Here is a 23,617-nt window from a genome sequence, read left to right as displayed (position 1 = left end):
TAGATGCATGAGGATAGTGTGAGCATCCATATGCTCATGTTGCTTCTGTAGCTCAATGTTCATAGAAGCTAGCATGATGCATTGAGCAACATTTGCATCATCTATCCACTTACGATATACAACATGTTCATCATTATGTGCATCACTAGCAGGTTCAGTAGGCTTAGGTGAGTCAATCACGTATTCCAGCTTCTCAATCCTGAGAACAATTCTCAAGTTTCGAAGCCAGTCAGCATAATTAGGACCAGTCAATTTGTGAGCATCTAGTATGCTCCTGAGTGATAGTGCATAAGACATAACGTACATAGTCAATCTGTAAATGATAAACACATAACAACACTTAGCAAATATTCGATTTCATTTCAAAACACTATATGAATCGGGTCTTTATTCATAAGTGGCTCCCACAAGTTTTCCTAATTTATTCAACCCCCTACGTGAAAAATTAAGCATTCATAATGCTAGTGGGAATAGGGATCCTACATTCCATCACACAACCTCGGCTGTGGCACGAAACGCCATGTAATGTTCAATAGGCAGACAACTCTTGTCAATTACATCTAATGTTATTTCCTAATCAAACTTTAGCCTCTTGAATAATTGAGTCACGGCTGTGGCACGACAAACTCAATATTCTAAGTCAAGTCTAACCCAACATTCCGTACAGTTGAATCAGTCCCCAAAGGCCCACGGCTGTGGCACATAACGACCTTTAGATTCTTATTCAATGTACACATATCTATGTAATAGACAAGTATTTCTTATTTCGAAATCAAAGCTCTCGGTTGTGGCACGAAACGACAATGATTCAAAAATAAGAACTACTTTCTACCATGTTGGAAGGCTATGACCGACACAAGCCCGTTGTGTCATTGGCCAATTACTACTTGATATTATTTAATTTTAGAGGGATTATATTACGTTACAATCATAATCATATTATAAAGAGATTATTCCTTTTAAATTAAATATTTCAAATCAATAATCAATAATCAGATAATTCCCAGATCGGGTGGAGCATTGTCAAGAGGCGTCACTTAATAACCTTTTCTTACAGATAGAAATCTGTTGTTGACAGAATCATCCTTTCTCTCATATCGAAAATTCATATTCAATTACGTGTTTCACAAACACAAGAATCTCATGATTGTATTCATAATATTATTATTAAGGTTATGAAACAATTTCACTATACTAGGTTGTCTAACAAACGCCTTATGTTTATTTAAGTTCACCTAAATCTATCATCGTATGATAAACTAAGCATATATCACATATATCAACATGAATAAACATCAAGGTAGGCATGTTACATCATCTAGCACATAGAACTAAGCATTATACATCTCTATGTATCACATGAAGCATTTAAAAGCAATTAAAACAGTAAAAAACAACTTTAAAACACTTCATGGAAATATAAACAGTTCAAAACTTTTATATAAACTAAAATTGATCACTCCATTAGATCCGTCTCGAAAAAACGAATCCAACGGTATATTGCACGCCTAAAACGGAGTTACGAAACTCCCAGAAAATCAATTTTAAAATCAATAGAAGGGCTGTAACGCATTACAGGGACGCGTTACAAGTCCTGTAACGCATTCCGGTGATGCGTTACAGCCTTTTAAGCCATTTAAAAGGTGTAACGCATTCCGTGAATGCGTCACAAGTGTGTAACGCATTCCCAGAATGCGTTACACCCCTATTTTTTTTTGTTTGTTTTCAGCAGCTGCCGCCTGCTTTTCTGTATCGAACTCCGCGCCTGACATACCTGACAGCCGTACCCTTTCTTTCCGTGCATCACAGTACATCAACAACACAGATATATACATACAAACTAACAATTTATATATATATATGATTTATTTAATTACGAATTTTAATTACAAGAACTTCAAAAATTCATAATAAAAAATCTATACATCATAAAATTATGAAAAAAATACACAGACGATCTACAACACTTGTAGAACCCAGATCAACATTCAAAATTATTCTGAGAAACGATTTCTCATCAGACAAAATTAATCCATAATATAACTTGTAAAAATCATAATTAATTCATACAAGCACATAAAATTCTGAAATTTTTACCACAGATCTATATGCATACAACCTATGCTCTGATGCCATTGTTGGATTTTTAACGCAGCGAGGGCATAGCAAAACACTTTTACACATATAAAATCCAAATAAAAGCATACAGATCATGAATAAAAATTCGAGGGATCGAATCTAACCTTTAAAATTAATTCGGAGACAACGATCAGAGATCCTTAGCAGTTGCTCCTCAAGTGTGAAGCACTCCACCGGTATCCACCAAGAAAACGATGTTAAGGAGGAGGAAGGAGGTGGAGAGAATTGGGTTTTCCAAACTTTTTGGGTTTTCGGGTTTGATGTGAGTTAGAATAAAATTAGGGTCTATAATAGTGTATTTATAGGCAAAATTTTCAGCTGAAATTTTCCCATAAATATTATTATTATTATCCCATTTATTATTCTCATTAATAATTAAAACACCTTTTAATCATTAATCCTTTTTCTAAACACTTTAGAAATAATTCTCTCTCTTGATTTAATTTCCAAAAATTAAATCCTTTAATTAATAATATTAAGAACTTTTCTTAATTATTTTATAATCAATTAAATCTCATTTAATCAATTATTAAATTTGCCAATTAATTATTTATTTCATAAATAAATAATTATTTAGCCATTATTAATTAATTCCTCCACCATTAAATTATTCTCTTTTTATGGTGTGACCCTGTAGGTTCAATATTAAGCCGGTAGTAGAAATAAATAATAATAAAACTATTTTATCATTATTTATATATATTCTCTAATTTATTAAATATGATTAATTAATTAATCACATTTATTCTACATCGTGAGGGATACTTCTCAGCATATCGCGACTATCCGGATAATATGAATTCACTGCTTAGAATACCAAGAACCTGTCAGTGAATAGTTACCGTACAATAAACTCCTTCTACCCTACAATGTCCCGATTAAATACAAGGCATGGATATCGTGTCAAGCCTATCTAATTCAATCACTTTGCTTACCATTTACTATGCGTAGTTCTATGCAAATTAGAAACTCCTTTCTAATTTCATTTACTCTGGCCAGAGATTCCTGAACTAGCATAAGTGGATCAGCCTTGAACATTCGCTTCCTTCACTGGAAGGGGTAGATCCTTTATTGATCATACACTATCTTCGTGTACAAATTCCTATAACCAGAAGAGCCCTAATAATTGTCCCTGGAGACTAAGAACTAAACCAAAGCATAGTTCAGTGTACACAAGATGACTATGATGACCTCAAGTCTAAGGATACTTGTACAACTATCACTATGTGAACAACTGCTGACACGTGAGTGAACTCGATCAGTTGTTCAGCTGTGCGAGTCATATTCAGTGAACTTATTCTATAATAAGCACCTACATACTAGCTATAGTGTCACCACACAAATGTCTATGAGAACAAACATCCTTCATAATGAAGCAAGCATAGTATGTACCGATCTTTGCGGATTATTAATTACCAGTTAGTAATCCTATGACCAGGAACTATTTAAGTTTAGAGTTATCATCTTTTTAGGTCTCACTATTATGATCTCATCATAATCCATAAAAAGCTTTACTCCAAACTATGGTATATCTTATTTAAACAATTAAATAGATAAAGCCCGTAATAAAAACAAAACAAGTCTTTTATTAATATCAATGAAATCAAAACAGATTACATAAAAGTTATTCCTAAATCCTCATACATGATTGGACTTAAGACATATTCCTTTCAATATGAAATTGAATGATGATATCTTTTTGATAGATAATTGGTATTTAATTCATTGATGTCTAATTTTAATATTTAAAATAGGAGGCAACATAATTATTGGTATCCAAAGTACTTGACAAGTATCAGACAATGATATATTGTTAATATTTTGTTGCAGATAATTGTGAGATTTTAAGTTCTAGTGGATTTATATGAGTTGCTATATCTGACAAATTCACTACAATTTGAAATAAGCAGCATAGGCAATATTATTAAGGATATTTATCAATAAACAATTTTGTTGATTATAATCTTATAAAGATAGATTATGGTGCTTTTGATATGAATGAGAATTGCTTGGACTTTACCCTAAGTGATCAATGCTTTTACAAAAACTCATTCATATTGAAAGAAAAAATATTTATTTCTCGTCTTAATACTGCTAGGTCATCAGTCTCTGTCTTATCAAATCATTTATCTTTTTAGGCATAAAAACAGACTTGTGCACTCGAACAGTTTTAGGAGAAAATCAAACTTCTTTCTACGTTGGTGATTTCTTATTTCATTAAAATCTTTTGAAATCACTATTTTACATCATCTCTCTCAAAAGATTATATGCATAATTTTCATTCATTATAGATCTTAAATGTATTTTATCTCTACATTGCATATGTTCTGTGATACAGGTTCAGCCTCCAATGGCCTTCTTTCATTTGATAGTCATGAGGTTGAAAACCCACAACTTATATCCCAGAATATAAAGAAAAACACAGAAACAGAACCAACCAACACTCTCTTACCCCTAAAATGAAGTATGAATGAGCGTGAGGGAGAAAGTGCCTCAGTGCACCACATAAGGAAGGTTCTGAAGTCAACCCAGCAGCTCTGTTTCCTACAAAGATGAGTAGTATTTAAACCGAGGCAACTGCTAGCCCCCATACATCTTCTCAAAAAGTGTAATGGCTGAAAAGGCACAAAACAGTTACTAGATTCCTCCTCTCAACAGGGTGTGTCTATTGAAATTCTCCTGTCGGCCAGGGTATCCGATGTAGTGTCACCACCTCAAACATAAACATTTTTTGATGCACAAGGAAAAGTTACACACACAAAGGATGAGTTGACGGAAATAAGAGTTTCGACCATTTTACGGTCAGAATCAATTGTTCAAGGTTCTCTATTGGACCAATTGCCATTACAGGTGTTAGGAGAGGATACTGATCCAATAGCCATATGTCAGTATTCAGTGTCTACCTCCCCAGGACTAATAAACCCGGATGCATATGTGGATAGTGGATCTGACATAGGTACAGATCGACAACTTGTTGATAATGATTCAGATTTTACCTGATGAGTCACAAGGAAATGTCTTCACAGACATTAGAAGGAAACTTTGATCTTTATGCTAAATTCTTTGGATCATTGTTTACCTTCCCAGACTTCAAATCTGGAACCCTAAAAGCGAAACTAGCAACTTGTAGATTATGACTCAAATTCATCTGACGAGTCTAACAAGGATGGGAATTTGCGAACTCCCATTGCACCACCTGTGACCTCCTTAAGGATGGCTACGGTGATTTCCTTGCAGGTACAACTGGATTTTGGAGCTATGAGAGGAGTTATACACTTGTGAGAATGAGTGTAAACACGAGTGGAGAGAAGAGTGAAATACTTGTGAGGTACACAAAACAGAATCACACACTCACAGTGAGGAAGAAAGAGAAACACCATATCCCATTCCCTATCCCTAAACATGGTTCTTGATATTTCAGGTCTCGAATCTGTTTATGATTGAAACCTAACTCTTAGGGACCTAACATTTAAAGATTGGATTAGAATACTTCAGGATCTAACAAGTTGGGAGCTAACAATTGGTAACAATTGGTGATCTCACGGTGGGAGGTATAAGGAGTTGGGAAGATTGGTAAACATGATGATCAACAGTGAAGTCATACTTGCAGCATTTAAAGGGACATGGTTGATCAGACTATGACTTGTTATTTCTTTTCCAACCAAGTGAAATAAGAGAACTCCTTCAGACAACATCATACATTTCTTCTCTAAGGGGGAGATAAAAGCTTAAGTAATAGTTTGGAGGATTCCTCAACTAAGGGGGAGAAATAGCAGGAAGAAGGAAAAAGGTAAAGCACATGTATACTACACAACACCATTGTTGTTTGTAACTACGGATCCTATTGTATGGGAGAGGTGGTAAACACAAGGTGATTTCCTAGTGATCAGAAGAAATGGTTTGGTTCATCACTATTCTTCATAAGGGAAGAAGCTGTTTTCCAAAAGGGGAGTACAATTAGTTCTTATTTGCAGATCCTACTGTACGGGAGAGGTGGTAGATGAAGGTGATCTCCTTTAAGCAGTCGAGGGGGAGAAGCAAGAGAAATATGTGCTTCTCAACGGGAAATGTGGTTGTACAAAAGAAACTGCTGATGATTACTTCAAGACTGAGAAGTATTATCTGGCAGAGATTTGAAGAACCAAGGAAATGAAGATGAAACTACGTGAAGATCAGTTCAGTGTAAAGGAACAAGCATCTTTCATTTCAGTTACTCAAGAAATCTGGAAATACAGTATTTGATCCAGAAAACTAGTAACATTATTTGCAAGTCCTAGTACATTACTTTTTATAGTTGTTAGTTGAGTTATCCTCTTTATTTAATTTGTTTGTTAGGTTTAACAATTAAATAGGGGGAGATTGTTGGTGAGACTGCGTAGCTGTATGAACAGTTATGTGATAACTCAACACGATAACAACACTAGAACATGACAGGTTAATAATACTACGTCTACACAAGAAATCAGGAAGAATGAAGACAAGGCAAATATAAAGAATCAAAATATAGAAGAAGGCCTGAAGTCTGTCTATAGGTCATTGAAAGAAGTTCATTAATATGATCATGCCTCAGTGAAGAACACAGGTTAAAGACTTTCATGGTTTCAGAAATGTTGAAGATTCAGTATACAAGTGCTACCGAAAGATTTCAGCGTATTGGCATTGATTGAAGATAGACAGTGTTTGAAGCATAGGAATCTGAAGAATTGAAGACAGAGTATAGACAGAGGTTAATGTAGACGTTGTCTAAAGTACCATAAAGGATTCCAGTGAAAGTATAGTTATTTATTGATAGTCAGTGTCTGAAGCGATAAAGTTGTTGCAAGCTTAACAATTTAATCAAGGCCATAATACGAATACCTGAATCGGGGTTAGTCGTCTGTGAACCAGACCAGTTGCACTAGGCGTCAACAACTCGTGAAAGGAATCTGGGTATTATTTATAGAAGAATTGTTAAGTTGAGGAACTTACTTGGATTGAATGTTTATCTGTTAAAGTACGAGAAGAGGTGCGCGGAGTTTACAACTAAACAGCTCAAGGAACTGGCGAAACTCAAAGTTTAATTGTTATATTAAATAAATTTATTTAATGTACTTTAATATAATTTATTTAATAAACTTAAAATAATTTATTTTATAAGCTTTAAATAAGTTTATTTTATAAATCTAAATTAGTTTATTTATATAAGCTATATTTAAGTTAATTTTATAAATTAATTTAATTACAATTTAAACTTAAAAAAAAAACAAAAAGAAAACAAAAAAAAAGAGAAGAGAAAAAGAAAAAGAAAATAGAAAAAGGAAAAAGAAAACAAAATAAAAAGGAAACAAAAGAAAACAAAACAAAAAGAAAACAAAACAAAAAAAGGAAAAAGGAAAAAAAAGGTAAACAAAATAAACAAATAAGTAAACCATGTAATGGTTTACGTTTTGGTTTGGTTAAGTACATTTGTTGTACTAGAAAACTAGTTGTCGCCACATGCAAATTTACTCCCTCCCTCTCATGGTCGCCACAGGAAAGTTGGCCATTTTTGGCTAAGGCAATATTACTGCTGTAGTCGCCATAGGGAGTTTGAGTAAAATAAAAACCAAGGCAAATAAATTATCTGAATTACCTTGGTCGCCACAGAGCACAGAAGCTGGTCGCCACAGATCACTCCTCAATTCTCAGCCACACAATTTTATTGGATATAAAGACTACACATTGCAGCAGAAAGAACAAAGCCATTCATTTTGGATTAATTTATGTTCATCTTCTCTCCCAAGAGAGTAGTGAAATTGGAAGCAAAGGTTTACAGGAAGCTAAAGCTTTTTGTATATCCGTTTAACTTCTCACCGGAGTAACGTTATAATGCCTGATTTAATTCTTGTATATTCATAGGGGCATTATAATCGTTACCCGATAATTAAATCGTAGTACAATCAAAAGCTAGATATTTGTATAGAATTTAATTTGTAAATCTTTGTAGTAGTTAGGAACTTTGTTGTTCTTAGATTGTAGCTGGTTAATTTATTTACCGGAGTGTAGCAACACCCAGAGATTTATATACGAATATATACTTCCCCAAATATCTTGTGTTTCTTATTTTTATCGTTCCAAACATTATTCCTCTCAAGAACACGAAACTACTAACCGAGCACTAAATCTATATCCGCTAAAGATTCGAAAGAATTTTTAATTTAGTGATTATCATATTCAACCCCCCCTTCTATAATAATTCGGGACCTAACAAAGAGGTGAATAAGTCTCTAGGCGATCACCTGGCTCGGTTCAAGGAAGAAGCAGACATGGTCACTAATCTGAACAAGATCAAAGCCATAGGGTATCTGACCACTGGATTGGACCTAGTCAAAGGTAAGAAACTCTTATCATCAATTTATGATTATCCCCCATATTTCAATAATTATATATATGTAAGGGGTGATAATATCCGGAGAAAGATGGAGATTCTCGAAGGATATAGAGAGCCCGGAAGAGAGGACCAAAACCGACAGTCGAGCCGCTACGAATATTCCTGAGGGTCCAACAGAGACTGAAGGGATGATCGTAGGGGTAATGATTAGAAGCAGACTAGTCGAGGATTGGAAATATGGCGAGATAAAGAATCGATTGTGTTCACACCACTTAACGCGTTGATCTCCAAAATTCTCCATAAAATTAAGGGTAAACCAGGATTCATCCGACCAGCTAATATAAAGACGGATGACCACAAGAAGAATGCCAATAAGTATTGTGATTACCATCAGGATAAGAGATAGAATATCGATGAATGCTTTCACTTAAAGAGGTTGATTGAAAGGATGATTAGAGCTGGTGAACTAAATGAGTTTGTAAGGGACCTAAGGGATAAGTTGGGGTTGAATGAAGCAAGAGGCAGAGAACCCGAAGAAAGATATCGGGGAGAGGAGAAGACAATTATGGGGGTAGCGCCCTCAGCCTTGATAACAGAAATGCCTGGAAAAGGTACGTTCGTGAAGTTTATAATCTATGTCAATTCAGTCCTACTAGACAGACTATACCTCTCTCCTTTACTGAAGAGGACTATGAGGATGTCATATATCCCCACGAGGACCCATTGATCATCCACCCTGTTATCCGAGAAAATAAGATCTGGAAGATATTGGTGGATGGAGGTAGTTTAGCCAACATCTTATTCCACTGAACATATACCAAGATGAACCTGGCTGGAGAATAGATGGAACCATGCCATGAGGTACCCCTTTAAGCCTTCGGCGGACAACACATACCTTGTGAATGTATGGTAACTCTACTTGTTCTTATCAGTAAAATGCCCTATACTGCTGAAATCCAGATGAAGTTTTACATCGTGAGGGTTGAAAGTACCATTTATGTCCACCTTTCAAGCCATAGAGTCCATTCCCCATTTCAAGCTAAAATTCTCAACTGAGAAGGGAGTTGATAAAATGGGGGGAGATTAGAATATGGCCTGAATCATCATTCTCAAAGATCTTGATAAAGATCGGGAGTACGTGAAGAATGATACTAATGGAAAAAGGAAACGTTCGGAAGCTGAACCGAGTGAAAATTAGCAATTGTTGAACATTGATTCATGAAATTTGGGGCCGATCTATCCTGACCAATTGCTGAGCCTGTAGCCGAAGTGGAAGAAGTTGAGTTTCTGGATGTTTAAGAAAGATGGTCCGTATAGGGAAAAATATGGAACCTGACCTAAAAGAAAAAATTATAGCAGTGGTGAAGCAATATCATGAAGTCTTCGCATGGAGGCTCGAAGATATGCCTCGGTTAAATTTGAAGATGGCTAATCATTGCCTCAATGTAAAGCCTGGAGCCAGAAATGTAAAACAGAATGAGAGAATCTTCGCTTTAGAGCGACAAAAGGTCATTGAGGCTGAAGTGGAGAAATTAATGGAGGCCAAATTTATAGAGAAGATTGAGTATTCCGACTGGCTTGCTAACGCGGTGTGGTAAAAAAGTCAAACAATAATGGAGAATTTGCGTCGACTACACCTACCTAAGTAAAGCTTGCTCGAAGGACCACTATCATTTGCTAAGTATTGACCAAATTATAGACGCCACAGCCGGAACCAAGTTTTTAGCTTCCTTAATGCCTTTCCCGACTACCATTAAATAGCTATGAATGTTGTGGACATCCCGAAGATTGCCTTCATCCCGCTGAAAGGGACTCATGCTTATATCAAAATGCCATTCGACCTAAAGAATGCGAGAGCAACTTTTCAGTGTATGGTTAATAAGGTCTTCAAAGAATATATCGGCAAAAATATAGAGTGCTATGTAGATGACATGATCGTCAAATCCCTCTTCAGAGATCATGGGATGATCTTCGGGAATGCTTTGAGATCCTAAGGAGAAATAATATGAAAAATAATCGGAGCAAGTACACCAAGCGGTAACATGAATGATTCATATTTGAGCTTTCCTAGAAAAGGGAACCATGTCGTTGAGCAAAAAAGAAGCACATAAGGTTAGATACATGGCGATCAACTATACTATCATCAATGGAAAGCTCTATCGAAGATCGGTTTTGTCACCCCTTCTTCGATGCTTGGATACTGAAGAGCAAATATTGGATCTGGATACGGTCCATGGGGGCATCTGTGGCGAACACCTCGCTGGTCGAGCCCTTGCCTTCAAGATCATTAGATAGAGGTTTTATTGGTTGATGCTATGAGTCAATTAACATTCATATGAAAATAAATGTAAACAGTGTCATCTGTTCAATACTATCCCAAAGCAGCCCCCGGAGGAGATGGCTTCAGTCCTTAGTCCCATCCCTTCGTCATGTGGGCAGTGGATATTGTGGGAATTCTGTCAACTAGTACCAAGCAGGAAAAGTACTGTATTGTGGTTATCGACTACATGACCAAATGGGTCGAAGCTCGACCATTGGCCACCATCACCGAAGAGGCTGCAAAGAAGTTCATGTTAGAACATGTGATACTGAGGTTTGGAATCCCTAAGGTGTGTGTATCCGATAGTGGCACCCAATTTATCGGAAATAAGTTTAGGACTTTTCTACACCACTTCGGAATCCGGCATAAGTTTAGCTCGGTGAGACACCCCAAGGCAACGGGGCGATTGAAGCTGCAAATAAGATTATTTTTCATGGAATCAAATAGAGTCTGGATGAAGCAAAGGGTTTATGGGCCGAAGAACTGTCATGGATCGTATGGGCTTATCGAACAACATCAAGGTCCTCCACGAGCGAAACACCTTTTATATTGGCTTATAGAACCGATGCACTCTTCCCTGTTGAGGTTGGCCTAGACTCCTAACGCACCGAAGTGTTTAATGTGGAAGGTAATGATGTCGTCTCAAGAGCAAATGCAGATTTCTTTGAGGAGGAAAAGGAAGCAGCCCACCAGAGGAACCTCAAGTACCTATTTCAGGCTGCCTAATATTATGATTCGGGCGTTAAAAAATGCATTTTCTTTGTCGGTCACCTGGTACTAAGAGAATTAGCAACTTCGATGCTCGCTAAGCAGGGAAAACTTCAGCCGAATTGGAAAGGACCATACTCCATATCCGAATTTATTAGGCCGAGAACATATAAGCTGAAGAATTTGGAAGGAGAGCTTGTTAAAAATACTTGGCATGCTATCATACTCAAGAAATTTTTTTAGTAAGCTTATCTGAAGTCTCCGTAGTTTTTGTTTCAGATTATTTTAGCCATTTACTTCTGTAATAAAATTTAAATTCCTTAAAGGCGAAATATGTATGACATTATATGAATTTTCATTATCAATGAAATTTACAAGTTTCCCCCTATTATATTTTCAATTAGCACAACATGACAAGTGTCTAATTCGACGTGAAACCGAACTTAAAACATGCCATACTATTTCAAGTTTAGTGGTAATGAGGTATATAGGTGAACGAAACACCTATCTACGGGACCTACCTAAACAAGATAGTAATTGAATCCCACGTGTTCCCATTGGCACATTTCATGAGTAGTTTAGCTCCAATGATAAGTCTGAAAAGTAAATATTTTCAAAAATTTACTGAGGCCCAAATGAGGCCGAAGAAGAAAATAATTTCAAAAATTTACTAAGGCCCAAATGGGGGCGAAGAAGTATATATTTTCAAAAAATTTACTAAGGTCCAAATGAGGCTGAAGAAGTAAATATTCTCAAAAATTTACTAAGGCCCAAATGAGGCCGAAGAAGTAATTGTTTGAAAAAATTTACTAAGGCCCAAATGAGGCTAAAAAAGTAAATATTTTCAAAAAAATTACTATGACCCAAATGAGCTCGAAGAAGTAAATGTTATCAAAAATTTACTAAGGCCCAACTAAGGTCGAAGAAGTAAATATTTTGAAAATTTTATCAAGGCCCAAAAGAGGACGAAGAAGTAAAAATTATGCTATGGTTAACCAAACCCAAAGATGCATAAAGAAACTTAGAAATTAAATTAAAAAACAAAAGCCTGAAGGTAACAGGAAGTTAAGCCCACCAGAGGCAATAGAGAGTTAGCCCGAAGGCATCAAATCATGGCCCGAAGGCAACAGAGTTAATGCCCGAAGGCAATGAAGTTTACAAAATAATAAGTATCTAATCAGAAATATCTTCATCTAGGCCAAAGAAAATAACAGAGTCTCATCAGCGTCAGCACAGCCGACTGGATCTTCCATGTCGGTATCTTGCAGAAGCTTGTGATCTCGGCCGAGCCCATGAGCGCAGACAACCACCTCGTCATATCCCATGTGGAAGCAGCGTTCTTCTATAAGCTATAGTTTCTTCTTCTCCCTGTGAAGCTGCTTCCAAGATGCCTTGAACTGGCTTGTCCTCCGGTTCAATTTCTTTTAAAGCCGATACAGGTCTTCCTTCAAGCGCTCTTTGTCCTTAACAAAATTGGACGCTTGTCCCTCAAACACTTCTAGCGCTTTCTGCGCTTGGCCCAGCTACTCTCCGGCCTTGGTCATGCTGACCTCCACCTGGATTATGACCTTCATCCTGGCTTGCATGTCTTGGACTTTGTCGGCCACTGCGGCCATCCAGGGAACAACTTAAAAGAGGGTATGAAGCAGAATTAATATAAGGGATAAAAAAGAACTAAGGAAATGAACTGAAATAAAAACCTAAGGGAAGCAACATGTCATAGATAGCCGAGCCATAAGCTTGGTGCAAGCATCCGAAGGGTCAACTGTGGAATAAAAAGATTAGTGCTTCGACAATATAGAGAATCTACAAAGGTCAGGGTCGACCTTCCTAGCAGCAACAAGAGCCCTGGAGACGATGAAATCTGAAAATACGGCCCCCTTTTCGGAGCATAGGTATCGATTACATCTCCGTTTATGGCACGAGTCCTCTTACAAAAATTAGCTAGCAGGTCCGAAGTCACAGGCCTATGTTCACCTGTTAGCTCTAAGGAAGGAGTGGGCGAATGAGAAGGAGAGCTCACTAGGACCCGACCATCAGCGCCATCGGGCTGAGAGGTCCCTTCATCAGCCTTCTAGTGTGCAAGCTTTTCTCCGTCCTTTCTCCTTTTCCTCTCAAGGACTTCTTGACGAGTTGACACTGTGTCAGCCAAAAGACACGAGCATATTACTATCTAGCCGAAGCAACAACACAAAAGTAAAGCATTATACATTATTTTTATCTACGATGACAAGTGAACAAGAAACGTTGACACTACCCTATAAGGTAAACAACCAATCCTGTTCTCGATTTCTACTTGTGGACAACTTAGGGACATTTAGAGACACCATTTTTTGGTAGTCTTAAGACTCCTCAAGCTTGAGGTTCGGCATAAGAAGCAAAATGGGGTCAACATCACGCCAAACCCCGAATTCGGCCAGACATGGCCGACCATATAACACCAATGTGTATGTCTCTACTTATTACGAGAGTCGATAAAGCACCAGTCTCCTCAACTAGACATGTGGTCGATGGCATAAAACCTACACTCTTTCCGTTCTTACGGAAGTCATAGTGGAACCAAAATAGTCTGGTGGAAGGACGAACCTTCGCCTCCAAGCATGTGTACTGGAAATTATTTATATGAATAAATCCAATCGGATCCATCTGATCTGAGGTTATCTTTATCTGATAGAATAGCCTTTTTAGGAGTTTGAGTAGGTGGCGCGAAAGCCGCACTTAAAGGTTGCTTCAGTAATCCCCACAACATAGTCACTGAAGTCTTGTGGGACCAAAGGGATGTGGGAGACCCGATCCTTTTCTTTCGCATGATAATGATGGTAAGCCCCTCGGGGAATTTGGTATTTTGAATAAAACTTCTCTATCTCCTTTTTCTTCGGTTGTGTGGGGTTGTTAGCAGTTGGGAAGGTAGCGATGTTGCTGAAATGAGCCCGGTCACTTGGTACTGGGACCACAGCCGAAGACCCTGCCTCTTCCTTTGACCGATCCATATCTCTGAATCCGAAAATGAGGAAACATTAGTCGTGTACTCGGGGAGGAAGTTTCAGGAAAAAAGAGGAAGAGTGGTCGAGTAGAACAAGCCGGATCGATTCAAAGTTAAAAGGCAGAAGGAAGTTTTGGAAAGTTGTTCGGGGACTGGTTCTCGAAGTGTGTTCAAGTGTTTGAAAGTCCCGAAGGATGTTCTAAGCACTAAACACACTCGCATAACCTAGAGGGGGCCAGAAGTTAACAAAATATAGAACAAATGGCTGATAAGAAAAAAGAAAAAAAGGGGGCCAGAAGTTAACAAACCAGGGACATTAGAGGGTTCATAAAAATTATCCTATTATTACATTAAACTACGAGAAACCCAAAGAATAAAAACAATACGCTGAGCATGTAAAAACCACCAATATAGATGTCAAGAACTCTTAAACAGAGTTTAGAAACTTACTTGTGTAAAGAAACTGGGAAGCAGGATAAGGCTGTTGTGGAATTCAAGATTTTGAATTACCTGTGGCTAAGTTTGCTTGCAAATATAAGTATATGTGGAAAAGTGATATGTTTGGGGAACAATGATGTGTAATAGTGAAATAATGTGTTGTGTAAGACATGTCTATATAATAACAAGACTAAGTCACATTGACAACCCTAAGATTTAGTTGTTTGATAATCAATTTTATATTCTGTATTGTATTTCTAGAGTCTGTAAAAAGGTTAGAAGATTAGACTTGAGGATTTTTCTGTGAACAGATTCAAGCTAAGGAATAAACTCTGGAAGAAGATCAAGTCATGATCATGCCTCATAGAAAAGCGTAGAAGTTTGGAGTTGAATAAAACTGTTTTATAAAAAATATTCTAAGTAAAGATATCGACAAGTCACATATCAAGTTATATTGAGAAGTCATTCGAGAAGTCCAGAATGACTTATCGAGAAGTCCAAAATGGCATATAGAGAAGTCTCAGAGATATCGATAAGTCAAATGAAGATGTAGAGAACTGGAGATATCGATAACTCATTTCTGCATGTAGAGACCTCAGAGATATCGACAAGTCAAATGAAGATGTGAAGAATTGGAGATATCGACAATTCAATTTCTCATATAGAGATCTCAGAGATATCGACAAGTCAAAATGTGTATATAGAGATCTCAGAGATATCGACAAGTCATTTCTATATGTAGAGATCTCATACATATCGAAAAGTTATTTCACATGCAGGATCTAGAGACCTTGACAAGTCAATTATACCTATAGAGAACTCAGAGATCTCGATAAGTCATTGTACTTATCGAGATGTCACTTCTCTATAGGACAAACTGGAGATCTCGACGTACTTCTCAAATACAGAATGTAAATAAATTAAAATTCAAGATTATCAGTCAGTAAACAATCTATTTACTAGATTAAAAAGTCTACAAAGTATGTGGAATAATACAAGATCAAGGGTCAAGATTAACTGGACAAAGGATGGTCACATACCTGCAAGATTCTGCACATATTTGCTAAGCTAGAAATGGAAATAGAAAAAGGTTGCTTTAAAAAGTAGTTTAATACATTTTAGTGCAAGTCTTGTAAACCCGTACTGCTAGTTTATAAAGTATGCACTGGTCCTTAGTTCACAATTAACAAACATATCTAAATTTTCTTGTATTCTCTCAAGATAGAAGCTGAGTTTTTATTTTCTTCAGAACACAAAATTTGTGGTAAGACAAACTTAATCAATACAATTAAGTGAGTTTTGAAAATACCGTGCTTGTTGATTTATTTCTTTAAACACAATATCTCTGCAAAATCTAAACTTCTTTATTCACCTAAAATCCAAACAAGTTTAAAAAGGCTAAAAATCTAAGAAACGCATTCACCCCTTTCTGTGTTACATTCAATATCTAACATGATGGAATGGCATGACGTGTATATATAAGCAAGAAATGTGATGTTTCGTTGTCCTAAGTCATGAAATATTTTAAGTTTAAAATTGACGGTTGTGATTAGAATTGTTTGGGTTTCAACGGTTACGATGAAAAGATCACCACAAGGAAAAGACAGTTGTAAGCATTCAAGAGACACAGTTTCCTAAGTGCCGCATATCGTCATTGTCCGCCTCACCGGCCCGAAGATCAGGGTTTTTTGTATTGAGCAACTACTAGGCTGAAGAGGTTGGGCTTCGTCTGAGAACTGTTTCTCAGTTGAAACCCAGGGACATGTTGGAGGCCCATTCCCCTTAAGCTCATCACGTTTGGGCCAATATATGTAGAAGATCGTCATGGGCGGAAGAGCAGTCAGCCCAATCCAAGAGACACAGATTCATTTGGAATTCAAGAAGAAGACGTGGTCTTGGCCTCCATAACGGCCACATCCCGAAGAAGGTGGAACTACCCGAAGTCACAAGAGGATTAACGTTTACGTGGTTACAGGTTAAATATATAGGTTAAAATACACAAGATAGACAATTATTCACACACGCACTCTCACATACTGTTAGATATTGAATTCAAAAAAATATAACACGGAGGGGGGTGAATGCGTTTCTTGGATTTTACTTGGCTATTAAAAATATTTGGATTATGGTTGAACAAAGCTGTTAAGAAATATAAAGATATTATGTTTGATAGAAATCACACAAAACATAATATATCAAAAACTCACTTAATTGTATTAATTAAGTTTGTCTTGCTACAATCTGTGTTTTTGAAAATAAGAACTCAGCTTCCATCTTGAGAGAATACAAGATTTTTTTAGATCTGTTTGTTACTTCTAAACTAGGGACCCATGCATGCTCTATAGACTAGCAACACAGGTTTACAAAAATTGCACTAAAATGTACTAAACCAATTTCTAAAGCAACCTTGTCTATTTCCTTTTCATGTGTTAGAAAATCTGTGCAGAATCTTGCAGGTCTGTGACTATCCTTTGTCCAGTAAATCTTGGCCCTTGATCTTGTATTCTTCAAGCTACTTTTGTAGTCTTTCCAATTCAGTGAGTGAATTATTTGTTGACTGATAATCTTGAATCTTGGACCTCTCAGTATTCTGAATTTGAGATAGTATGTCGAGATCTCTTTTTATTCAGTAGAGAAGTGACATATCAATAAGTATAATAACTTATCGATATCTTGAGTTCTCTACAGGTATATTTGACTTGTCGAGGACTTCAGTTCTCTTCGTGTAAAATGACTTGTCGACATCTCCAGTTCTCTACATGGGCTTTTGACTTGTCGACATCATCGAGTCCTCTACATGAAGAATTTAACTTGTCGATATCTCTGAGATCTCTATATGCATAACTGACTTGTCGATATTTTTGAGAACTCTACATACATATTTTGACTTGTCGATATCTCTGAGTTCTCTACATGAGGTATTGACTTGTCGATATCTCTAGTTCTCTACATCTTCATTTGACTTGTCGATATATGAGATCTCTACATGCAGAAATGACTTGTCGATATATCTTTGGAACTTCTCTACAAGTCATTTTGGACTTCTTGACAGACTTCTCGATGACCCTTGATCTGTGACTTGTCGATATCTTGACTTATAACATTTTTCCTAGAACAACATTTATTCAACTCCAAACTTCTACATTTTTCTCTGAGTCATGATTAGGACTTGATCTTCTTCCAGATTTAATTCTTTAGCTTGAAAATTGTTCACAAAAAACTCCCCCAGTCTAATCTACTAAAAAAATTTACAAACTTAAGGAATACAATTACCAAATACAAATATTGATTATCATACAATTTAATCTTGGGGATGTCAATATAACTTAGTCTTTAATGCATGAATTGCACAACACATACACTCGGATTATCTTGTGTTCATTATTACTCGCCGAACCAGTTAACTTATTCTGACACCGGAGATGAAATCAAGTGAACAATTCCCTCGCATTCTTTCCTTGCGGGCTGATTAAGAGGCTAGGGGATAAAGACAGTTCAGGCAGAAAACTGATTTCAACCCTCAGAGTTTCGACCTTTCTTAGTTTCTTTTTATTTCTTTCATCTCCTTCATCTTGACTTGTTTCTGTTGAATCTTGTCATGGAAGGGCCGTCGCTCACGGATAAAAGTTACTCGTAACAGGCTGATCTTCCCCGAGAGCTCATGTTAAAGTCAGAATTTTTATATTTTAATTGAACTAAAATAAATAAATTTTAAATATAATTATCTTAATTCTTATATTTTAAGTTAGATTAATATTAAAAAAATATATTTTAAAAGTAAAATTAAAAAAGAAAACAAAAAATAAAAAATAAGTTCAGAAAAAGTACGTTATTAAACACCGGTTTCCAAGGTAAAAATACGAAAGGCAGAAGAAGTAGCTGCTTTCTTGACACAGAACAAACAATACTAGTTGTTGACAAGTAGCTTCTTTACATCGACAAAACAACAATTAGCTTGTATTGTTTGTAAAATTACAGGAGTCCTAAGATGATAACAATTTAATTTTTGTAAGCTACCAGATGTCTTTACAAAATCAACTCTCTAAAATAGTGTGGTAAGAAAATGTGCAGAGTCTGTCCAATCTCATGCTACTCAAACCCTGTGGCCTGTGCCATGTATATACTTGAGATATTGTGGTTTTGTTCAAAACCTATTCTTCCAATCCAAATTAATTACTCTGATCATAGGGGACATTTAACAAGTTATATTACACAAACATGTAGATCATGATCAAAACACAAATGCAAAAGCTATAATATAACTCTGGTGTAAAAAGCATGAAGTGAGAGAGGTAATGTGCAAAGTAATGGATGAACAAGTACCTTTTCGTGTAAGCTTGACCATCTATATGCTGCTTCTGTTAGTCTGTTTTACAACAAAAAACACATGAATAACTGTCCTCTACTTATGTTCCTTCATTTCTCATCCTACTGAAAAACTAAAACAACAATTTGCATAAATAGTTAATCCTTTTCTCCGTAAGTTGACCTACGCAGCTACCATGAAACTTACAGGTACACACTCTGCATAAATTCTCAATATACCGTATTATGTAATGTACATTATACATTTTATTGTAAGTGTTTGTGTCCTGGTCCCTGGAGATGCTAGCAGTGAAAAAAGTTGCAACAAAAATATTCAGATAGAGAGAGTACCTAACTGATCATATGTGCGTGTCCATCAAACTGAGGTTTCAGACTCTCAGGTCTAGGGGCCGGATGTATGTTTTTTCACCACCTATTTTTCTGTTTGTTTTACTCTTTAACATTGGACAATGAAGCAGACAAACATAAGCTAGCCTCATTCGTTTGTATTATTCCCCAGGCATCTCATTACAGATTTCGATACCTGCATGTAATAAAATAGAGGTGGATCCCATCCATTTTCTTCTTTAAAAGGTTTATTACTCGGGAACTGAAAGCACTAATTATTAAACTAAGGCTGCTCTGTTTTGTGTGGAAAAAGAAATGGTGAGAAAAAGCTTCATGCCTGGGTTAAATAAATAGGAGTCAATTGTAATTGGTGTGTGAAACTCTACCTGCTTAGCATTTTGATAGCCGGAATTTCAAATTTGCAATAGAGTGACAACATTTTCTGTTTATTGTTTGCAAAGGTGGCTAAGAACCACTATTTTAAGAATAAACAGGAGGAGTTTCTCCCTCTGAAAAGTGACTGCTTGAGTATATATGACCAGTCCTAAGTATTTCAAATTTAGACCGAAATTTGAGGAGCATTATGCATGGAGAGGGGTTGTTTATACTGTTGAAGATGCGTGTGTTGTTAACACAAATCACACGTGGTGTTAGCGGCAAATGACATCTCAAATACTTAATTAACCATGGGTGCACACTGCATATACACCAATTAGTATTTTTAATATGTAAACTTAGTCTTTGCTTATGAGAATATAGGACTCTGTTACAGACAGGTCCATTGTTATAAGATTTCATGGAAACGAGAAAATAAAGCAGGATAGGTCCAAAACAGTACACCCTTTCGTAATCTCTCTTTCTTCCTTTATTTGTCTGTATTCAAAAATCTGATGAAGCAAAGCATCTCTTCTTCCTGCACACCACTACATAGCAACTGCAGTCTGCAGGGGCTTGCTTTCCTTTATTTTTTCAGTCACAGAATATGACTAAAGATGCTTCACCAATATGTTGTATCTAGAATTATTTTGAGAATTACTGCTACTGGCTATGATGCTTGTGCTTCTACCAGGCCTTATCATTTATCAATAACCTCAAAATAGAAAAGAAGAGTCTATTAACATCATGAATGTGTTAACAGGATCCTCACAGACTTCTTGGCATCCAGTTATGACCACGGACACGACGACCTCAAGCTACTGGCTCAATTGGAGGGTCTTAATTTGTGCCCTTTGGATTATTAGTTCTATTTCGTTAACAGTCTTCCTAATTTCAAGGTACGAAGGTCCTCAGAATTCAAGAAGTAGGAGGGGTAGACAAGAAGGGAAAACATCTGGTGGCGTATTGTATGAGGATGAACTGTGGAAGCCATGCCTCCGAGGAGTACATCCAGTGTGGTTGCTTGTATATCGTCTAATCGCCTTTTTTGTACTTTTGTTAATGCTGAGTTTAAATGGTGCAGTTGATGGTGGCAACATATTTTTCTACTACACTCAGTAAGTGGTCAATTTCTTTCCAGATCAAAGATGCTGCATGTAATCCTACTGAAAATGAGATAAAATTTCAGCTATATCACCTAGTTGGATTCAAAGATTTATCAGAACTTTTAAAAATTCATATAAAGTTTCTATTTACTGTTATTGGTTGTTGCAACAGGTGGACTTTTACTTTAATTACCATCTACTTTGGGGTATGTTTAACAACCTTATGTCGTTGTACAGTGATCGTTGTCAATATATTGCGTTCTCTTTCTTGATAAATTAATGTTTTTGATTTTACATTTTAGCTCGGATCCGTGCTATCCATCTATGGATGCTACAAGCACCACAATAAAGTGAGTGGTGAAAGAAATGCTAATCTGGAGGTGGAGGGAGATGTTGAGAAAAGGCATACTTTTGGACCACCAAATTTTACTAATGCTGCAACTTCTACTAAAGAATCTGCTTGCAATGGACAAGATCGTGAAATTGCAGGTTTATTGGGCTACGTTTTTCAAGTTATTTTCCAGGTAACCTTTCCACAAATTCATAAAAACAAGTTCCATAATAATGCAACTAAAAATAAAAATTAAGTGTCATCGATCTCAAATTCAATTCATTTGGATTGTGATTTATCTATTTCTTGTATTTTCCTCTCCCTCGGAAACAGATGAATGCGGGAGCGGTGCTGCTAACAGACTGTGTGTTTTGGCTCATAATTGTACCATTTCTTACCCGCGAAGACTACCATCTGAATCTTGTGAGAACATTTTGATGTGGTTCCTCTAGACATTGATAAGGAAAACAGGACTATTAAGCTTTTATTGCACTACTATTATCCTATTGAATATGCCACTAAACATTAAAACTCTCTTTGTTAAGTTTTTTCTCTGATAACATTTTTTTAAAAATAAATATATACTTTTACAGTTACTAGTAAGTATGCACTCAGTTAATGTTGTTTTCCTGCTTGGCGAGGCTGCACTAAATTGCTTGGTAAGTCGCAGTTGGACTCCTAATTTAGCTGAACAAGCTTTTTATAGTTTGCAACTTCATTTAAATCGTGATCTTTTCTTATGGTTTGCAATTTATGCTGCATATGAATTTATTTCAGCGGTTTCCTTGGTTCCGAATTGCATATTTCTTCTTCTGGACAACTGTGTACGTCATTTTCCAGTGGATTTTACACACAGCTTTATCAACTTGGTAAGAACCACCTCTAAATAACTTCTCCTGTATTTTCCTAGTTATTAGTAGCTCCAAACTTACCCGACCCTGCTTTTGAGTGGTACATACTACATATTGAATATTATTGTTTAGTTCATAATCATATGATGTTTGCGACTTCTTAATGCATCCTTCCCCCTCAAATCAGGTGGCCATATCCATTTCTTGACCTATCAAATCCACATGCTCCTCTATGGTATGTAATTTAAAGTTTTTACTTGAGTTACTTTAAGGATGTTCAAATATAAAACTAATCCTACTATGTTAAAAAAAAAAAAAACTGAAAATTTTGCAGGTACTTGTCGATTGCTCTGCTACATATACCATGCTATGGCGTTTTCATATTGATTATGAAGCTCAAACAATTTGTTTTTCCAAGATTATTTGGCCAGTCCTACCAATATGTGTACTAGTTTTGGATTACTCTAGTGATGGCACATCACTGATGTGAAAACTACTGAAATTTTCTCATATGGAAAGCTAAAGTTTGTACCTCTACTCATCGAGCACATGCATAGAATGCATATAGTAGATCACAATGCTATACTTCTCTTTCACTTCTGAGTTGTGATAAAATCATAGTGTCTGAATATGACATTCAGAAACAGAAAGAATTTGCGAATGCAGAACTGGGTTACTGGCATTGCTTCTGAATCTTCTTATAGCATGCAACTATTTGATTTTGAAGATTTTCTACTGAATTAGCTTCCTATATTCAATCCAATGCAGTAATGCAGGGGGCAGTAATTTTTTTATATAGGTAAGAAAAAAAAAAAAAGACTCCCTCAGCTTCTGTCTCAATGCTAAAATTTCTTTTTGAAAAATAGAGGTTCTACCGAGAATTGAACTCGGGTTACTGGATTCAGAGTCCAATGTCCTTACCGCTAGACCATAGAACCTAATGTGTTAGGACTTTGTTGTTCTTATATTAAAACATTTCTTAATACAAATAAATACTGGACAAATCTCTTGGTTGCTGTTCCATTAATGTTAATATGAGTATTTAATAAAAAAAAATCTCACTTATAAATTAACAATAATTTAATCTTTTGTATATAGGTGGGCTGCTAAGTTATGATATAAAAAAATTGTAGCATAAAAATTACACATGTTAGGTGAGATTATTTTAGGATTAAAACTACGTCATTTAGATAATTATCTTATAAATTATGAATAATTTTTTTTTAAGAATTCAAGAGAAAAAAACCCCTGGAGCCTGATGGGCTGCAATATTTGGAGAGAGAAAAGGAAAGATAAAAATAAAATAAAATTCATATATTTTACTGGCAAGTAGGAAGCATCAAAATGTCTATAAAAAGCAAAAG

The 23,617-nt window shown here is 36.1% G+C and overlaps 1 protein-coding gene and 1 non-coding gene across 4 annotated transcripts; one reads left to right on the top strand and one right to left on the bottom strand.

Moving 5' to 3' along the window:
* Positions 1 to 19,295: 19,295 nt before the first annotated feature.
* On the top strand, positions 19,296 to 22,935 carry LOC141683104 (uncharacterized). Of its 3 annotated transcripts, XM_074487801.1 has the most exons (10): positions 19,467 to 19,658; positions 19,763 to 19,908; positions 20,729 to 21,083; positions 21,244 to 21,277; positions 21,374 to 21,595; positions 21,736 to 21,825; positions 21,996 to 22,061; positions 22,180 to 22,271; positions 22,441 to 22,488; positions 22,588 to 22,935. In XM_074487801.1, exons 3-10 carry the CDS (start codon positions 20,758 to 20,760, stop codon positions 22,703 to 22,705), a joined length of 996 nt encoding a protein of 331 aa, XP_074343902.1. In that variant the 5' UTR covers positions 19,467 to 19,658; positions 19,763 to 19,908; positions 20,729 to 20,757; the 3' UTR covers positions 22,706 to 22,935. The 3 variants fall into 3 exon arrangements, with proteins under 3 accessions (XP_074343900.1, XP_074343902.1, XP_074343901.1); XM_074487799.1 differs by lacking the exons at positions 19,467 to 19,658; positions 19,763 to 19,908 and adding an exon at positions 19,296 to 19,452; XM_074487800.1 differs by lacking the exon at positions 19,763 to 19,908.
* A 184-nt stretch (positions 22,936 to 23,119) lies between these two features.
* On the bottom strand, positions 23,120 to 23,191 carry TRNAQ-CUG (transfer RNA glutamine (anticodon CUG)). Its single transcript has one exon. It is a non-coding gene; the product is annotated as a tRNA-Gln (tRNA).
* Positions 23,192 to 23,617: the final 426 nt, after the last annotated feature.

This window comes from Apium graveolens, chromosome 9, assembly GCF_009905375.1.
Source record: "Apium graveolens cultivar Ventura chromosome 9, ASM990537v1, whole genome shotgun sequence".
NCBI lineage: Eukaryota > Viridiplantae > Streptophyta > Magnoliopsida > Apiales > Apiaceae > Apium > Apium graveolens.
Note: the sequence above shows the minus strand (reverse complement) of the source record. Positions and strands in the feature narration are given on the sequence as shown.